This window comes from Balaenoptera ricei, chromosome 15 (assembly GCF_028023285.1).
Source record: "Balaenoptera ricei isolate mBalRic1 chromosome 15, mBalRic1.hap2, whole genome shotgun sequence".
Classification (NCBI taxonomy): domain Eukaryota; kingdom Metazoa; phylum Chordata; class Mammalia; order Artiodactyla; family Balaenopteridae; genus Balaenoptera; species Balaenoptera ricei.
In genome coordinates, this window is record NC_082653.1 from 54,052,604 (window position 1) to 54,072,059 (window position 19,456).

General features: G+C 56.0%; 1 protein-coding gene across 2 annotated transcripts; it reads right to left on the reverse strand.

The window, feature by feature from the left end:
• Window positions 1–5,577: 5,577 nt before the first annotated feature.
• Window positions 5,578–17,982, reverse strand: TFAP4 (transcription factor AP-4). 2 transcript variants are annotated; one of them, XM_059896898.1, is made up of 7 exons: window positions 17,570–17,982; window positions 9,772–9,937; window positions 9,563–9,661; window positions 8,984–9,154; window positions 8,240–8,380; window positions 7,442–7,597; window positions 5,578–6,630 (listed from the first exon to the last, which is right to left on the reverse strand). In XM_059896898.1, exons 1-7 carry the CDS (start codon window positions 17,656–17,658, stop codon window positions 6,424–6,426), a joined length of 1,029 nt encoding a protein of 342 aa, XP_059752881.1. In that variant the 5' UTR covers window positions 17,659–17,982; the 3' UTR covers window positions 5,578–6,423. The 2 variants fall into 2 exon arrangements, with proteins under 2 accessions (XP_059752881.1, XP_059752882.1); XM_059896899.1 differs by having other exon boundaries at window positions 5,578–6,618; window positions 17,570–17,975.
• Between the last annotated feature and the right edge of the window lie 1,474 nt (window positions 17,983–19,456).

The window sequence follows — 19,456 nt, forward strand, 5'->3', positions numbered from 1 at the left end:
TCACAACAACCAAAAGGTGAAAAAAAGCCCAGGTGTCCATCAGCAGATGAATGGATAAACAGAATGTGGTCCATCCATACAATGGGATATTATTCAGCCATAAAAAAAAAGAAAATACTACTACATGCTACAACATAGATAAACCTTGAAAATGCTATGCTAAGTGAAACAAAAGTCACAAAAGGACAGTATATTAGTTTGCTAGGGTTGCCATAACAAAATACCACAGATTGGGGACTTAAACAGAAATTTATTTTCTCATAGTTCTGGAGGCTGTTTAAGTCCAAAATCAAGGTGTCAGCAGATTTCATTTCTTCTGAAGTAGCCCTCACTGAGAGAACCTTCCCATTTACCTCAGAAATTAGAGGCTGTCTACCTTAGAAGGACCCAAATTCATACCCAGTGCAGGAATCCCTCCCCCACAATAGCTCTGACAGAGACCTCTGTTTGAATACCTCCAGTGACAGGGAACTCACTACCAGAGAACACTAACTCTGCTGTTTTGAATACGAGGTGAGGCCCACAACCAGCCACAGTGCTCCAGATCTCCTCCTCACCTGCCACCGCACCTTCCCACAGGAAGCCAGGGACACGCACCACAAGAGTCCCCTAGAGAATGGAGATCGCCTCTCCCCTGATCTCAAACATGCAGCCCCCCACTAACCCTCTGCGCCGTCCACCCCAGACAATTCCTCCTCCCTACAAGGGAACACATTTTCATCAATTCTCTTTCCGAATTTTCAGAGCATCCTCTCTATCTCCCACAGGAGGGGAGGCAACGTGAGGCAGACAACGAATCTCTGGAATGTGTACAGCACCGCAGCCTTCTCCAATCACTTTGCCGTCTCCTCTTGAACTTGATCCTGAGGCTGCCACGGAACCTGTGACCTAGGCCCCCTAATTCAGGAAACTCTGCAGCTGTCACTCCTAGCTCCTTTTCAATACCAGGGGTGTGGTGGGGTAGAGCCAGTTTGGGGAGCTCATTCCTTCCTACAGCTGCCAGATTCAGGGCCCGACCTGCCCCCCAGCCCCCAGTCCTACCCCTCCTCTCAGCCAGCACACGCTCACGTCAATCAACACCAGAAGCTGCAACTCAGCAGGGCAAGAGGAGAGAGGGGACCAAGGCAGGGGATGGCACTAACCTCACCCCTAGCGCAGGACCTGCAGGGCAAGGGAGGCACACAGAACTCCAGAGAGAGGGAAAAAGACAAATGCCACAAGGATGGTAGCATCCAGGAAAGCACAGAGAGGCAACTGGATAAAGAAGGGCCCATGGGATGGGCTCGGGTGGGATAGGGGAGAGCCAGAGACTACAAAGTCTGAGGCTAAGGACAGCGTGGCCAGCCAGCTCCAAGAGGTGGCTGGAGGATTTGCATGTGCTTTATGTACTGGTCTGAGGACAGTTAACCAACCGCTAAGGTGGCCAAGGTCACAGGAAGCCCCTCCCCCCCCACCCCTTTCCACTAGACAACCCTTCAAACATCTCACAGAGCTGGTGCGAATGCCCTGCTGCCAGGGACGCCCCGAAATCAGGGCAACAAGCAGCATTTATTTATCATAACCCACCCTGTGCCAGGAAAGCATAAAGATGGCTCCCAAATATCCATAAAGTACACCAAGAAAGCAATAATTGGACGTAACAAGAGATGAAAACCACACAAAGGCAGGCACACAAAATGGAGCCATTTGTAAGGCTGATACAAAAGCAAACGGCACTACATACGTAAGTCCTCCCATGTGTGTAACTTGATCACTTGCCAATTCACAGTGTCCTTAAAATAAGAACAAGCCAACTGTTCGGGAGAAGTGAAATTATTTCTGCTGCTGAGTCTCAACAGGAATTTCTTCTGAGGATCTTCACAAAGAGGACACGGTGTAATGTAATGATCCTTGAGATCAGAGCAGACATACATTTCCCATGAGATTTAATCCCTAACAAAAACCTTAAAATAGGGTGGGGGAGGCCACCAGGAACCAAGAATGCCTAGCCCCCTCCCAAAGAAACCATCACCAAAGAGAGTCACATGCTTAGAATGTCCCTCCACGGCCACACTGGTGGCAGAATCAATAGCCTAGCACAATCTATTTGGGGGACAACATCTACTAAAATATATTCATAATAGCCATTAAGTTGGAAGCAACCTAAATATCCATTGTTAGGTGACTGGCTAAACAAATTTGTGGTATGTTCATACAATGCAATATTCTTAGCAATAAAAATGAACAAACTGCTAATATACACAAAACCATACATGAATCTCAAAAAATATTAAGAGAAGCCAGACAAAAAGAGTATATATACTGTATGATTTGTATGAAGATCTAAAATAAGCAAAACTAGGGAGTTCCCTGGTGGTCTAGTGGTTATTAGGCTTCAGCACTTTCACTGCTGTGTCCTGGAGTTCAATCCTTGGTCAGGGAACTGAGATCCTGCAAGCTGTGTGGCACGACCAAAATTTAAAAATAAATTAATTAATTAAATAGACAAAACTAATCTATAGTGATAGAAATTAAAACTGTGGGGAATTCTCTGATGATCCAGTGGTTAGGACTCTGCGCTTTCACTGCAGAGGGTGCAGGTTCCATCCCTTGTCAGGAAACTAAGATCCGGAATGCCACGCTGTGTGGCCAAAAATAAATAAATAAATAAAACTGTGGTGAGATTCCACTCTACACCTACCGAATTTGTTGAAAAAAAAAAAACTGAAAAATATAATGATCTGACAATATCAAGTGCTGATGAGGTTGCACAGCAACTCCAATTCTCAAACATTGCTGCTGCAAAATGGTACAGAGCAACTGTACACACACATACATAAGTGAGAGCACGTAAACTGTAAAATCTGAATAAGCCCTGCGGTGGGCACTAACAGCGATCACCTGGTTTCCATGTCATACATTAGGCAAACAAGACGCTAGCACTGGGAGAGGCGGGGTGAAGGGTGCAGGGGGCCTCCCTGTACATTTCTATACTTCCAAATATTAAGTTTTAAGAAGCAAACCACTTGAGGGCTTGGTGGGGTGCCGGCTACACGGGTGTATATTCAATTTGTGAAAATTCACGGAGCTAAACACTTCAGTTATGAGCCCTCTTCTGAGTGTACTTTATACGGTACTTCAATAAAAAGGCTTTTAAGACAGGTTTTGTTGAACTTTGCATTGACCGTGGCTCTCCTAGACCCCTTCCCATCACAAAAAATAAAGTCCAAGCTTCTTAGCGTGGCTTGGAAGTCCTCTACGATCCGGTTCCCACATGGTCTCCACTTCTTCCTCCTCCCAGGCCAGTGTCCGCACTGCCCGTAGGATACCGTGCCCTTTCCGACCCCCTGGACTGGCTCCCACGTTCCCCTGACGCCCGGACCCGCGGCCGTACCCACGGAGGTGTAGCCAGAGCAAGATACACACAGGGCTCCCAGACTCGGCAGGAAGAAAAGAATGAGATACTTCGTGGGTAGTTTCTTGCATTCATCACCTGCGTGGAAATGGCAACGTTTCAGACACTGCGGGTTAAAAGGAAACGTGCTGTTAAAATTAATGTCTCTTGTTCCTTTCTGACCGCGGCCTCTAGACCGTCGTAAGTCACGTGTGCAACGCGCCGGACTTCCGCCGGGCAGCGCAGGCGCCACCACCCGTGGCCGCGTCCTCGGAGCCCGCGGGTACAAGGAAAAGCCGGCGAGCGCCTCCACGCGGAAAACACGCAAGAACCGCGGGTTCGCGGCGTTTGCGTGCGGAGCGTGCGTGAGAGCGCGCGGGGCGGGGCCGAGCCTGGGCCAGAGGAGCTTGCAGTCGGGAGCGCGCGAGATGGCCTGAGGCACCAAGGAGCATGCGCACCGAGGGGCGGGGCGGAGCGAGTCAGGGAAGAGGCGGGACGGAGGCCGCGCCCCTGATTCTCGCCGCCTGCTGGTGAGACCGCCTACGGCCGCTGGGCGCGCCACGACAGGTCTGGGCTTGGGGTATTCCCCTGGCCCCGCCCCTGAGCCGCGCCTCTGGCCTATAGGAACTGCGTATTTCCACAGACACCGGAAGGAGGCGGAGCCTCCGCCTTGCTGGGCCAGACATCCCGGTTCCATAGCGCCCTCTATTGACCCTCTCAGAAGCTGCCTGGAACCCGTCGGACGCGCCTTGCACCTGGCCAAAAGGGGTCGCTCTGCTGGCCTTGGGGAGAGGCGTCCCCGCCCAGATCCTAGCGAAGAGGGTTCCCTCAAACACGCATTTATGTAAATATATCTAAATATATCCCAAAAGAGAAAACTACAGTAATAATGCTAAGTGAAAGAAGCCAGACTCAAAAAGCTAAATATGTAATGTCATATACTGTAAATGAATATATTTATAGTATATGACATTTTGAAAAAGGCAAAACTATAGGAACCATAGGAATAGATTGGTCGGTGGTTGCCAGGGGCTGGGTGGACCACAAAGGGACATAGGGGAACACAAGGATGAAGAAACTATATCTTGATTATGGTGATGGTTACACATTTGTCAAAACTCCCACAAGCAAAAACTAAAAAGTGAATTTTTACCGAAGTTAAATTACACTTTAATTTCTTTAAACACTAAAAAACAAAAAGCAGATTGGTGGTTATCAGGGGCTCAGAGAAGGGAGGAATGGGGAGAGACTGATTAATGGATAAGGGGTTCATTTTGGAATGAGAAATGTTTTGGAACTAGATAGAGGTGATGGTTGCACAGCATAGTAATGTAGTAAATGCTACTGAATTGTTCCCTTCTAAATGCTTAATTTTAAGTTATGTGAATTTCACTTTTAAAAAAGTATTAAAAGTTCTAAGAAAAAAGAAAAAATGCAGGCTCCTGCCTGCCTTTCTATTCAACAAATTCCTGTCTGGAGGCATTCATTGTGGGGTGAGATGTGAATCAGCTATTCTTCCTCTCTGGCCTCAGTCCCCATGTACCTGTCATGTACCTGAGGAAAAGCAGGTCAAGAGGGACACATTATAAAGCAATCTCTGGTCATGGAGGATGAAGGAATTTAAAGGACCACCCCCTTACCAATTAAGATGTAATGTCCTTGTGCCATTATGATTCTCAACTTTCAGAAGAGAAAACTGAGTCTCGAAGATCAAGTGGTTTGCCGAAGGTGGATCTGATCACCAGCAGACCAACCCCAGGACCTGAGCTCTTAAACACCGCACCATAAGGGAGTGCTCACTTCTCTTCTGTAGATGAGGATACTGAAGTTCCAAGAGGTTACACGAGCTGAGGAAGTTGCAAAGCCTAGGGATCAATCAGGACCACTGAGCATCTTGTGTCCTTTCTCTAGGAGACAGGAACCTATGGCTTGGTTGTTCATTCTCTCCTTGCCTCCCACCAAGGAGGAGTTGGGAGCCACTCACCTCACCCCCAACACCATCTCCCATCTTTGCAGAATCCCCAGAGTAAACCCAGGGAATCTAAGGATGCCAATTTCTCATCATAACACCACACATAAGTTGGGGGAGTCATCACGCTCACCCACATCCAATCCCCTCCAGTGTGCCCAGAGAACACCCCCTACGCTACCCCAGGAAGCCTTCGCCAGCTCCTCATGACAGCACACATCCAGGAGACACAGAATCTAAAAAACAAAGTACAAACTTTATTTTGTTTCTTTATAAAGGCACAGTGGCCTCTTGGTTTTTTCCCCCCACTTTCTTAACAAAATATAATAGCTTCTCCTTGAACACAAAGACCTCAAAATTGTAAAAAAAAAAAAACAAAAACAAAAACAAAAAAACAAAACTAAAACCAAAAAAGAACCAACAACAAACAAAACAAAAAGAGAAAGACAAAGACTTTTTTGGGGTGTAAGATGGGAAACCTGGAGGGAGAGGTGGGGGCCGGACAGTGGTGGAGAGTGGCGATTCCTAGTGCTGAGACAGGGAGGGGAGGGAAGAAGGGCAGCAGCAAACCCCAACCGAGAAGCAACGGAGACCCCCGGACCCCGAGAGCCCCGACCCAGCCAGACCCCCAACCCATGTAAGTGCTTAAAGAAGAAAGAACACCAAAAAGAGGAGGGAAGGGGGAATTAAAAACTGACGGTCGTAGGGCTGGCTCTGGGGAGGGCAGAAATACCTTGGGGTTTTGTTTGATTTTCCCTGTTCTTAAAAACATGTTTCAATGAAAAAATGCTTTTTGGCAGAGAGAGGCCAGGCACCTCCGTGTCCGCTTCCCCAGCCTCCGGGGCCGAGGCCCAGCCCCAGGTGTCCCGGTGCTGCCACGCGCTCCTGCCGCCCCAGCCCCGGACCTCGGGTTGGGTGGCTTCACTCAAAGGTCGATTTACAGTATTGAAAAAGAGGTCATAAAAGAGACCCAAATGATGCCGTAATTTTGTAAAAATTCCTCACTCGTTCACCCTCATCTCTCCCAGTTGCTGCCCCGCCCCCTCCAGCCCCCAGAAGGGAGAGGAGGGCTGGGGGGTGGTCAGGGAAGCCCCCCGTTCCCCACTGGCTCCTCCCGGCTCTGGTCCATGGCGTCGCTGTCCGAGGCCTCCGAATCGGAGGCGGTGTCGGAGGCGTGGGCCTCGGGGCAGCTGCGGACCGGCTTCACGATGACGGCTCGACGCTGCTCCTCCTCCTGTTCCTGCCTTTCCTGGGTGCCCTCGATGTGCTGGATCGCCTGGGGGAGAGGCTGCCATGAGGATGGCAGGGCCATGTGGACAGCCACCATCTCCCCCACCACCCACACCCCCCCCCCCAAGAAAGGTCCAGAAGTAAGCCTGGCAAAGCAGGGGCAGCCTGCCAGAGTCAGGGGAAACAAGCTTCAGAAGCCCTCTGCTGAGCTGAAAACGACTTGGAGGGGAGACAGTGCCCAGCTGCGTGAAGTCACAAGCGTCTTACGCTCATTTATATATTTCAAAGTCTGCTTGTTGGCTTATGGAAGGCCTCTGTTATAAATTTTATTATTCAATTTGTCGGGTTTACGTGCAACTCAAGTTCTGGGGGGTTGATGGCCTTTTTTCTGTTTGGGCGTTTTGGGTTAATTGTTTCTTTCTTTGCAATGTTGTTGGGCCTCCCAAGAGGTCTCTGCCCCAGGCTGGGCACAATAGTGACTTCAGGTCGACCTTCAGAGCTGACAGTGAAGCCAGGCTTCACTGTCACCCAACCGGTCACTGCCACCTCCACCCCCCATCCCAGGTCCTGGACCAACCCAAGAGCTGGATGCAGGAACGCTGAAAGCAGCGGGCTCCGGGAATAAAGGACCCCCCTCAGCAAATGCCACGTGGAGAGAAAGAATGGGGTCTTCTGGGCCATCCAGTCCCCCCTCTCTGCCCCTCACCCCAGATGCAGAGATGGAGACCCATCTGGCTTCCAGACTTCCTCCCCACAAAGCTCAAGCTCTGTCCCAATCCCCTCCAGTCACCCACTTTCTAATCTCCCCACAAAGGGCCCATTCCCAGAGGACGACCCCCCATGCGTTGCCCCCTCCCCAAGCCAGGTACCTGCACAATGGTGTCCAGATTTTGCCGGGATGTTGAAACAGAGTTGATGACCGAGGAGGGGCCCATGGTGACGACATTGATGTGGTGGGAGGGAGGGGGTGCTGGCGCCGGCACGATCACCGTGGGGTGGTGGGTAGGGGCCGGAGTGGGCAGGAGCTGCAAGACAGAGGCCCTCAGTCTTTCTGCGAAGTTTCTGGGAGCTGCCCCTTCCCTTCTGTCCGCCACAGAGGGTATGGGACGGCCCTCCAAAACCATCTCCCTCTGCCCACTGCCTGGAGAGCCTCCACCGATCACCCCAGCCCATCGGCCTCCTTCACTCGCTGGGGGCTGTCCAGTTTGTGACCCCTCCCACCCCTCTTATTTTAAGAATGAAGAAAAGGTGGCCTGGAGAGGGGCTTTAGGCTGTCTAAGACTGCATGGCCCTTCCCTCTCCAGAGCCAAGCCAGCACTTCACATCTAACAAATACAGTGATGGTCGGGAGTTCAGACTGAATTTAGATGGCCAAGGTTCAAATCCTTGCCCCAAACTGCTGAGGATCTTGGGTGTGTTACTGAACTTTTCTGTGCCTCCAGTTCCTTGTCAGTAAACAGGAGTAAAAACAGCTCAGGCCTCAAAGGGCTACAACAAGGATTCAATGTAATAATGTATGCAAGACACCTGGAAGCCAGGAACATCTGCATTACCATGATTTAGGCCCGGGGTCCACCCTGCTAGACACCCAGAGGCACCAACGTTGAGTCTGAGAGCCCTGGCCCCGGCCCAGGCCCAAACTGCCCCTCCAGGCACCTCCTGCTCACCTGGGTCCGCAGGTGTTGCTGTTCCCGCTCCAGCTTCTCCTGGTGCAGCAGCCGCACCTGCTCCTGCTGCTGTTGCAGCTGCACCTGCTGTGCGATCACCTTGAGCTTTTCCGGGTACATGTGGGCCTCCAGCGAGCGCACCTGTAGGTGGAACGGCAGGCTCAGGGGTAGGGCCCGGGCCACACCCTGGCGCCTCCCCCAGCTCGGGGCCCACAGACTGCTGAGGTCGGCCTCCCTGCCACCCTCAGGGTGGAGACCAAAGTCCTGACCGTAGCCAGCCAGGCCCGCCCTGACTCTGCTCCCCTCCCGTGCAGCCCCCCTCATGCCATGCTCCCTCCCTGCCTGCCTCCAGCCCCAGGCCTTTGCCCATGCTGTTCTCTCTGCCTGGAGCACCCTTCTCCCCTCTCTGCCTGGTCAGCGGTGAGACTCGCCCTCCCACCCTCGGCTCAGGTCACTTCCACAGAGAAGCTATGGGGTGGCCCATCTGGAACCAGCCCAGGTCCCCCTCCTGATGCCCACCCATCCAGTGTGGCCTTTATCACAGCTGCATGATTACGATGTGAGAGCCTTTGACTCATCTCTCCCCAGGCAGACAGTGACCCCCAAGGACTGGGACCTCTCTGCTTTGCTCCCCACTGGACACCCCTCTCCTAGGCCTGGCACAAAGCATGAGGTCCCGTAAGTAACAGGAGGAAAGGAAGAGAGCTGGACAGCATCCCCCGCCTGCCAGCCCACCCGCCTCACCTGCTCCTCCAGCATCATGCGCACCGAGCGCTCCTTGTCCAGCTGCTGCCGCAGCTCGATCATCTCCCGCCGCAGGTCCTCCGCCTTCTCGTCCTCCCAGATGTCTGGCGAGCCGATGCCCTCGTCCTTGTCCTCTGCCCGCCGCCGCTTGGGGGATGAGCCACTCAGCTCCTGAGGACCCCAAGGGGTCGGTGAGTGTGCTGTGACACTGCATACACCACAACCACCACCACCACCACCGGGAGTGGGGGTGGGGAGCTCCATCGCAGCCCCCCAAAGCTGTCAAACCCAGGTGCACCGGCACTGGGGAGCCCCAGTGTGCAAATCCACCAGACAGCCAAGGCTGGGAAAGGAGGCAGAATGGACTTGCTTCCCAAAAGTCACCCAGTTCCTTCCAGAGCCCACTCCACTGCACTTGACCCTGGCTAAATCAGGGCCTGGGCAGGAAGGCAAGTGCCAGAAGTAGGCAGGTCAGTGGGGAAGAAAGGACCCACAGCCACATCACAGTCCCAAGCCAGTGGTTGGGCCCGGACACGCCCATGCCAGTGAGAGGGAGCCAGGAGGAGGGCAGGGCGCTACCTGGATAAAGCGCTTGAGCTGTGTGTTCTGCTGCAGGAGCCTGGTCTTCTCCTGCTCCAGGGAGAAGATGTATTCCGCCGTCTGCTGGAGAATGGCTGCCTGAGGGCAGGAGGGACAGACAAATCAGGGACCCTGGCTGACAGTGTTTTCCGAATCTCCCTGCTCCAGCCCACCACCTCCTCCAAGAAGTCCTCCCGGCGCTTGCCCACCTTGCTGAGTTTCTCTCCATCTGTGTGGGGGATGAGGGTCTTGAGGGACTGGAAGCCCGCGTTGATGCTCTGCATGCGCCTCCGCTCGTTGCTGTTAGCAATCTCCCGCCGAATCCGCCGCTCCTGGTCCCGCTGAGTCTCAGGGGTCAATGGAATGTTGGCAAGGCTGCGGGGAGGACAGGGACAGACTCAGGCTGGGCGCCCTCCATGCCCTGCCCCCAGTGGCCCCTGTCTTTACAATTCATCTCCAGAGGGGCCTAAGTGTAACAGGCATCCCTCCCACTACAGAAGATACCAGCTCTGTCTGATGCTTACACCCCCAGTAGATCAGGGGGCTGATGGAGTAGCGTGCTCTGGGATGCCTGGGTGTCAAAATAAGCGTGCAGACATCAGGTCCCAAGCCCAGTGTCTGGCCAGCATGTCTGAGTGGGGCCCAGAAACCCACATGGCTAAGAATCCCTGTGATTCTGATGCAGGTGGCCTCAGGTGATAATCAGAGACACCTGCTCTTGGGACACCTCTGAGCTCCTTGCTATGCACCTGGACCCCCTCCTTCAAGGTCGCAGGCTTGAGGACTGAGGGAGATGTCCCTCCTCCCTTCCCATCCCCACAGCCACAAGCTACTACATAAGCCCCCAGCCCGGCCCCAGACCCTGGGCTAAGGCTTCAAAGACAAGACAGGTACCACTCACTCCAGGAAGAGGACCCGGCCAACCTCCCCTGGGGACAGTTCTCCCTGAAGCCCACCCATCCCAAAAGGCAGGCCCACCCTGTGCCAGAGAATCGAGGCTCCCAGCATGCAGTAGGCGATGTTATTGCATATTATGTGATTGCATCTTGCAGGAGCGGCAGCCAGTGGGGTGAGAGAGAAGGCAGCAAGCGGTAGGGGGCGAGGCTGCCGGCCGAGAGGCATTGGCAGGAGGCAGAGACGGCAGCAGGGCCTGTGGGCCCAACGCCACTGCTCCCGAGAGGTGGGCCTGTGTGTGGCCTGGAGGAGGCATGCTCCCCTTCCAGGCCCTCTCCTGCAACTCCCCCGCCCCTGGACTGATGGCTTCCAGATGCTGGGCTCCCAGAAGAGGCCACCGGCCCCACCCAAAGCCACAGCCCTGGCTTCTTCCTGAGGGGCCCTCCTGGGGTGACCTGGTCCAGGCCTGGGCCAAGAGAGCTCACACCTCTGGGTCTAGGAGAATGGGGAAAGGATTCTGGGCAGCCTTATTCCATTGGTGGGGGAGGCTGGGCTCAAAGAGGTAGGTGCCCAGGCCCCCATGCCCATCCCTAGGCAAAAAGGAGTTTGCTTGGAAACGTAGGAGGGGAGCACATCTGCAACAGCTAGAGACAACCGAGGCCTTGCTGGCGTGCCAGCCTGCCCCACCTGTCCCCCTTCAGCTCCCTGAGGGACCCTAAACTCGCTCTTGCCCCCTCCTGGGTCTCTGCCTCCTCTCCCCACAGAGAGGGCGGTCAGCTGGGGGTGGGCTGGGAGCAGGCTCCACACCAGCCGCTGCTGGGGGTCTGAAGCCCTGTCCTGCACCAGCACCCCCAGCGTCTCCCTGGGACCCTCCCCAAGATACAGTTCCCTCACAGCACTGGAAAGGGGGCCCACGACCCCCATTTACAAATGAGACTTAGGGCTCAGAGTGGGAGGGACACAGTTTTAGGGTCAGACAGCTGGGCATCTGGCTCCCCCACTTCTGGGCCAGGGGCACCTCCCTTCTGTCAAGTTTCCCTGCCCCTACAGTGGGGGTGATGGTGAAAAGGGGAGGATGCCGCTCAGAGACCTGATAAGCAGTGGCTTGCCCACCCCTTTGCAGGTGGGGGGGAGGAGGGGGCGTGGATCAGAACTGAGTCCAGGCTCCTGGGTCTGGCAGTGCCCTCCAGACCCTCTGCGGCAGGTGGATTAAAGACATGGGGAGGGGGGGCTTCCCTTGTGGTCCAGTGGTTGAGACTCTGCACTTCCACTGCATGGGGCACGGGTTTGATCCCTGGTCGGGGAACTAGGATCCCACATGCCACACAGCGCAGTCAAAAAAAAAAAAAAAAACTGTAAAGACACGGGGAGAAATATCCCTAGGAAGCCAAGCCACTGAGTGACTGAGACCTGTCTGGGAGCTTCCCCATCCCTGCCCCAGAGAGATACAGGGAGAGACCGCCCCCCCCACCACTCACCCCACCCCTGGGCGCTCCCTGGTGATGCCCACAGGCCAGAGCTGACCAGAGTGGTAAGGGGTCAGAAAGGAGCCCCACCTCCAGCCCTGGGTCACCCTGAGTGCTGGCCCTTCCAGAAGGCCCACCTGGAGACACTAGCAACAGAGTTACTGTTTTAACCTGGCGGTCTCGTGGTTAGGACTTGGCGCTTTCACTTCGTGCGCTGGGGTTCAATCCCTGGTTGGGGAACTAAGATCCTACAAGCCGAGGGACATGGCCAAAAAAATAAAATAAAATAAAATATGAAGTCTTGAGTTCTTAATGTAATGTGCTAAGGACTCACTTTGCTGGAATTTTCTCACTGAACCATCTCAATCTTCCTCTGAGTTAAGCGGCCTTATGGCATGAGGACACTGACGCTTGGGAAGGGAACAGCTACAGTAAGTGCTGGGGCTGGGACTTGAGCCCTGATCCCAGAGCCCTGCTCTTACCCACAGGGCAGAGTGGGCTCTGCACCACCCCTCAGAGCCGGACACCCCGACAGACAGGTGACAGTCACCCCTGTAGAAAGGACTGAGCACGGTGTGCACTGCCATCAGGTTAGCTCTTACTATCACTCACAGGACTTTTTATATTTTTCCCTGTGTGACTCCCATGGACACCCAGTTGGGTGGCTGCGTTGCAATAAGGAATCTAGGGTTCTGGGAGGGGAAGTGACATGTCCAAGGTCAGGCAGCCACACCAGGGCACCACAGGCACCTGCAGGAGCCAAAACGAATGCTCTCCTCCCCCACCCAGGTGTGGCACCCTCTACTGAGGGCTCACACATAGCCCTGCTTACCAGAGCCCTGTGTGTGGCCTCAAGAGGCAGCGCCCTGGCCCTCCTGACAAATGGTGGGACAGGACGAGGCCCAGAAGTGAAGTGACTTGCCCAAGATCACACCATGACAGAGGGCATAGCAGGGTACAGCTGCAACGCACCTCCTGCACTTCCCAGCCCCCAAGTCCCACCAACTCCCCAGGCTGAAGCCAGAACTCAACACCCACTGCCCCCTACCACTGCCGCAGCCCCACCAGCCAGCTCATCTGCCCATGAAACCTCAGCCCAGGGAAGCCAACGTTCAGCCCCTCCCTTCTCCCCAGGATGCCCACGAGCTGGGGAGACACCAAAGGAGACCACAGGACCCCAGGCCTGAAGGCCCCAGCCCAGAAGTTCCCAGAAGGAAGGGGCCTGGCGTCCAGGCAGGGAGAAAGGGCCTGCTCATCCTGGCTCTTCCAAATGTTCTATCTTGTCCCCTTTACCACCAAGTCCATCAGCCCAGGCTCCTGGTTCAGGAACAAGCTGCTGGTTAACCTAGTACAGACTTAAGTCCCAGAAAACAGACTTCACCCCAAAGCCACAGTTCCTCATAGGGACTTAGGCTGCCACCAAGACCAACTCACCTAAATAGCCCTGGAAGTTTCTTTAATAGAATGCAGACTAACCAGGGGTTCTGACGAGTGGAATCATGACCATCCAGGGGTTCCTATACAGGATGGCTAATTAGCATTTCCAGCTGCTACTCTGCTAGATAAAGTGGATTTTTCTGCAAATGCCTGAAAGTTTCTTACATTTCTTTCTGAGTTTTGCAGAAGTAAACATGATTTACAGTAATTGTAAGGTCCTCCACCTCCTTCACATCAACTTCAGACCCCCCCCAGGTGAGCAGTGAGGCCTGGTCCACAGATGCTCTCTCTTACTTGTCTCCCTCCCTGAGAGCCTCAGCCAGCCAGTCTCCTGGGGCTGGGCAGCCAATGGCCAAGGAACTGTTTGCGTACCAGCCTCCAGTGCCAAGACCAGAGCTGCCACCCCCCTCTACCAGGGTGCCCCCAAGACAGCCCCCCCCCCCTGGAATAATGCCCACATCCCAACCAGAGGCTCAAGGGCAGGAAGCCGACTCTTCAATTCTAGATCCGGATCTGTACCTGTCCCTCCTGCCTAGCCCAAGGGCAAACTGGTATCCCCTAATCCCCACACCCCCCTGCCCGGCTCCAGCCTCAAATTAGCCACTGAGAACTCTCATTTCACACTGCCCCAAAGTCACTCACACACCCACCACTCAATGTCTACACAGTCAGAGGTGGGAAAGCCCACGCAGGGTTTCTCTCATACCCCAAAAGGAGGACAGGAGGAAGACGACCCTCTCATCAAGGATGCCCAAGGCCCCCATCCTTCTCTCTGCTGCAGGTACTGGAGCAGCCCGGGGCCCTCGCCCATCCCCACTGCTTCTATCCATACACCCTGCCCTCAGTCCCAGAACAAACCACGTCCAGGTTGTTCCCATCAGAAACACCCCCTCCCCACAGCTTCTCCAGCCCCTCAGAGGGAGCCCTGCACTGGGTTCAAGTGGAAACTCCAGCCCTGCCACTTACTAGCTGTGGAACCCCAAGCTTAGCCACTTCATCTCTCAAAGCCTCAGTTTCCCCATCTATAAAACAGGGGAATACGGCCTCACTTCATAGGGTCGTGGTGAAGTTTAAAAGAGATGGAGGAAAAAAAAAAAAGGGAGACAGATTGAGGATAACAGGATGCCTTGTTTTTTTCAGAGTTTGTACCCAGGATCCCAGGAGAACCCATGGCTCTAAGGAAACTGACTTGTCCTGTAGCACCATGAGACTTCTAGCTCTTAGAACAGGAGCAAGTTCTTGTTTATTGTGGTGTCCTCAATCCCAGCACAAAGTAGGTGCCTCGTAAATACCAGATCAGGGACCCAACACACTCCAAAGTCCCTAATTGTTCTCTAATTCCTTCTGAGGGGAGCTGGTCTCTTTCCCCCCTATGGTCGGCAGTAGGTAAACTCTTTAAGACCACCGTGCTCCTGCTTCTAAGAATCTGAGTGCCACTTAATAGCTACCAGGCACTTTCCACACACGTAGCCAAACTTCACAGGTGCTCCATTTTACGGAGGCTGAGAGCAGTTAGGCAACATGTCCAAAACCACACAGCTTATGTGCGTGCCGCTGTACGGTACCGTCCCCTCTGGGAGACTGAGGAGAGAAGCAGGGAGCTCTGCTAGTCACTGAGGGATGGAGCAAAGTCCACCAGCCTGAGAAGCGAGTATATCCAGCCAGAAGGCCCCGCCCAACCCACACTCAATCCTACCTCACCCAGCAGCTCCTCCTGAAAATGAAAAATCCCAGAGGCCCCAAATCCACACCCAGTGCATGGGCTGACAACTGTCTCACAGCTGGACAAGCTGAGTAGTCCCCGTGCCCAACCCTGGGGCACTTGGTCCCTAAGGGACTGCTGGACTCCTCTGAAGGGGGGCTTGGAAGAGGAACAGGTCAAGCCGGAGTCCTAGGGGGCCCAGAGAGGACACAGCCAAGGCCCAGGCCTGGCAGCCAGAGGGTCCTATGTTACCAAGCCTGCCTGGGATCAGGCCCAGAATGTCCACTCCAGCATCTGGGGCAGCTCAACCCACCTCCTCACTGCCCAGGCCCCCTCTGTGCAATCAGCAGCTCAGGGTAAGAGCAGGGCTCTGGGATCAGAGTTCAAGTCCCAGCCCCACCACTTGCCCTACCTGTTCCTTCCCAAACCTATCCTCCGCCCACACAGAAATCATAAAGCCACTTTACTCAGAGGAAGATTGTGACAATTCAGTGAGAAAAATCTCACAAAACGAATCCCTACAATGCATTATGTGTTCCAGAATTTTTTTTTTTTTTTTTCTTTTCACTTATTACAGCTAAGCCCTCCAGGTGATCCTTAGGGAAGGGCCAACACTCAGGGTGGTGCTGCTGACTGCCCACCACCTTGAACTTAAGAGTAGTTAAGGGACTTCCCTGGTGGCGCAGTGGTTAAGAATCCGCTTGCTAATGCAGGGGACACGGGTTCGAGCCTTGGTCCGGGAAGATCCCACATGCCACGGAACAACTAAGCCCGTGCGCCACAACTACTGAGCTTGCGCTCTAGAGCCTGCAAGCCACAACTACTGAAGCCCGCGTGCCTAGAGCCCGTGCTCCGCAACAAGAGAAGCCACCACAATGAGAAGCCCGCGCACTGCAACGAAGAGTACCCCCGCTCACCGCAACTAGAAAAAGCCCGCACGCAGCAATGAAGACCCAATGCGGCCAAAAATAAAATAAATAAATAAATTAAAAAAAAAAAAAGAGTAGTTAAGGTGGTAGCCCTGGTGTGTGCGGGGGATGGGGGGGGGGTAGGGGTGTATACGTGTGCAGCAACCTTCCCCCAACCTGGTTTCTGCAGCCCCTGGTGTCGACCAGCCTGGGCCACACCGCCTGCGGCTCCTCCTCCCTCAATCCCCGCCTTGCCTGCCCAGAACCGCAGAGCACGTGGCCCCAGCCCTGGGGAGCCATTTCGCTCCTAAAGTAGCACGGCAGGAAAGGGGCCACAGGTCCCAAACTTGGAACCGCAGAGAACAACCCACGCAGTATCGCCGTCCCACAGGTTGTGTTCAATATGCAGATGCCCAGGCCCTTTTCCTAGCGATCGGAATTGCGGGCGTGTGCATTTTAACAACTGTCCAGGGCGATTCCGCTAACCCATAACTCTGCGGTAAAGGGTAGATCTGGAGCAACCCGGGCCAAACTAAGAAAGTGCCTCCTGGGGAAGGCTACGGATCTCGGACCACCCATCCACCCACCCACCCAGCCTTACGGACAACCGGACGCTTTCGGTTTATGGCTGGGGGGAGGGGCACGAGACCGGAAAGTTTGCAGCGGAGACCCACGTGCGGCGGGCAGCGGCCTGGTGAGGCTAGGGGCGACCTCTGATGCCCCCTCCCCAAAAAGCCCCGCACCCGGCCTGCCTCGCCCATCCCGCCCGCGGGGTCAGAGCTTTGTGCGGGTAAAGCGTGGCCCAGGCGCGCCTACAACTCCCACAATGCCGCACCGACGCGGCGCGGAGAACTACTGCTCCCGCGAGGCGGTGCGCTGAGGTCCGCCTACTCCAAGAGGGCTGCAGAGTCACGTCCAGGCCTCGCTAGTAAACAGCGCCCGGGCGCGGGCGGCAAGCTAGCGAGTGGCCGCCAACGTGCCCGGGTCCACGGCGCTCCCGGCGGGCCGCGCCGGCCCCTCGGGTCCCGCCCACTCCCGCACCCCGACTCCAGCACGCCCCCCCGACCCCGCTGCAGCCGCTCCCTGCAAACACTCACACCACCCGGCTCCCCGCTCGCCCCCCCGCGCTCGGAGCCGCGGCTTAGCTGCATTGTAGCCGTCCGCCCCGCGGCCCCACGCGCGCCCCGGGCCCCCCAGACCCCCTTGCAGGGGGCGCCCAGAGAGAGCGATGAAGGAGGGAGAGGAAGGAAGCCGCCGCGGGAGGGGGGAGGAGGAAGCGAGGGGGGGAAAGCCACCAGCACCAAGCATGGCCGGGACTGCTGCAGAACCACGTGGGTCTGTTTGCAATTTACAAACGTCGCGACTCGCCCGCCTGCAGCGGACAAAAGTGACCGGGGCCGCCCGGGGCCCCCACGTTCCGAGGGAGGAGGGTCCCCGAGCGGCCCAAGCCTGGCGCGCAGGGCTGCAGCCACCCCGGCGGCTAAGAAAGGCGAGAGGGTCCGCGGCGCGGGCCATGCGTGCGCACACGCGCGCCCGCCGGGGCGGACTAGCCGGGGGCTGCAATCGTGGGAAGGGGGTGAGGGGGAGGAGGAGTACACACCTACAGAGCCCTCCTATCACTTCTTTCTCTGTTTTCCTGAAATGTTGCAAAGAGGGCACCTTCTGAGTGGGCACCATGAAATACTCCATAGCGATCGGCCCCCCTCCTCTGCACGAGCCAGGTCCCGCGGTCCGCCGGAGAATACAAGATGGAAATCCGAATCAAAGGGCAGCGCCGGACGGAGGTGCAGAATCGGCCGGTCCCAGATGCTGGCTGCGGCGGCGGCGAGGGGAGGGAGGCGGGCGGGAGGGGCGGGAGGGAGGTCTCTCCGGCCTGCCTCCCCGGGCGTGTGTATATGTGTGTGTGTGTGTGTGTGTGTGCGTGTGTGTGTGTGTGTGTTTGCAGCTGATCAGATGTCTGTTTCAAGGCGGGAAACAGCTGGTGAAAACTCAGCACTCCCCCGGCCTCCTTCCGCGGAGTAAGGAATTGCATGTAAACAAAGGACTATTTGCAGCGCCCCCCAGGGCGGCGCGAGGCCCGGGCGAGAGGGGCGCTGGCCCCCGGGGGCGAGTGGTGGCCAGGGTCTGCGCGCCTCCCCACCAGCTCCGGGTGCGGGGGCCGCGGGCGGGCTTGAAGGGCGCGGCGTGAATGAAGCGAGCTGCGGCCGAGCTACATGCGCCACTATGGGTGATGAGGTCCATCAGCTGACAGGTTGGCAAGCGTAGCAAAAAAAAAAAAAAAAAGGCCAGCCACAGCGAGGAAACCCAGCCCGCGCGCCCGGGGTCCGGCGGGGACTGCTCCGTGCAGGGTCTGCGCGCTTGGCGGCCGTCGGGGTGCGGGGGTGCGGGGGTGCGCAGCTGGGCCCGGCGAAGGCGAAGGCGGCCTGAGGTGCTGCTCTGGGCTTTTTTCTTCTTCGGTTGCAACTGCAGAGAGAGGAGCTGCTCTGGCGCGCTCCCTCCGAGCCCAGGGCCCCCTGGAAACTTGCGTCATAGCCACCGCTTCCCACATGTAACTTGGGGCCGACTTCAGAGGCCGGCCAGCCCCCTCCCTCACTCGCTCCCTGCCTAGCTGCCCACCACTGCCCGCCCGGCCTGGGCTCCGGAGCCTGGGAATCCCGGAGCCGGGGAGGGGAGGGCAAAGGGGGGCGCGCCGGGCGCCTCGGATCCTGGGGCTGCCTTAGGAAGCAGGGGCCCCGGCGGGGAGGGAAGGGTGGAGGCGGGCCAGGACAGCAGCGGCCCCGGAGGCGGGCTGCCAGCGCGGCTGGGAGGTTTGGTGGATGCTACCGGGTCGCCTCCTATCGCCCCTCGCTTTACCCCTCCGCTGGGAGGCTGGACAGCAGGAGGCACGCCCTAGCTTGGCCTGGGCAGGCGAAGGCTGCATCTTCCCATTCAGGGCGAAGCCAGTGCGAGACTTACTCCCCCGCCAGGGTGCGCTCTCTACTAGGGGTGAAGGCCTGGAGCGGGTGAGGGAGGGACGCCTTGGCTGCGAGCTTCCGTCCGCCCTTCCCGCGTCCCCTCCCCTGGCTCCTGGAGGTTGGCCCCTGGCTCAGGAAGACCGCGCTTGCCTTGGAATGTCCTCCCTCCTGCCCACCGCCTTTCCCAATCCCATCCGCCTTCCAGGTTCCGCCCAAATCGCGCCTCCTAATTGAAATACTGCTACTTATAACAAGGATTACTGTTATTATTAAGAAATGTTATTGTTATTAGATATTCGGAGCACCTTGTAGATGCCTGGCAGTTTTGCGTGAATATTTTCCAATCCTTAAAGTAAGCTGTCAGGCTGTTTCTGTAAGTACAGATCCTGGACCGTGTAACATCGCAGTCCCTGGAGACTTCACTGTGGGGACAGGAAGGATGACATCTGGGGACAACATAGGATACAGGGCCACATAACTGTGTACACTGAGCAGCGTCCATAGTGCCTGGGTGAATGAATGAACGAGAGCTG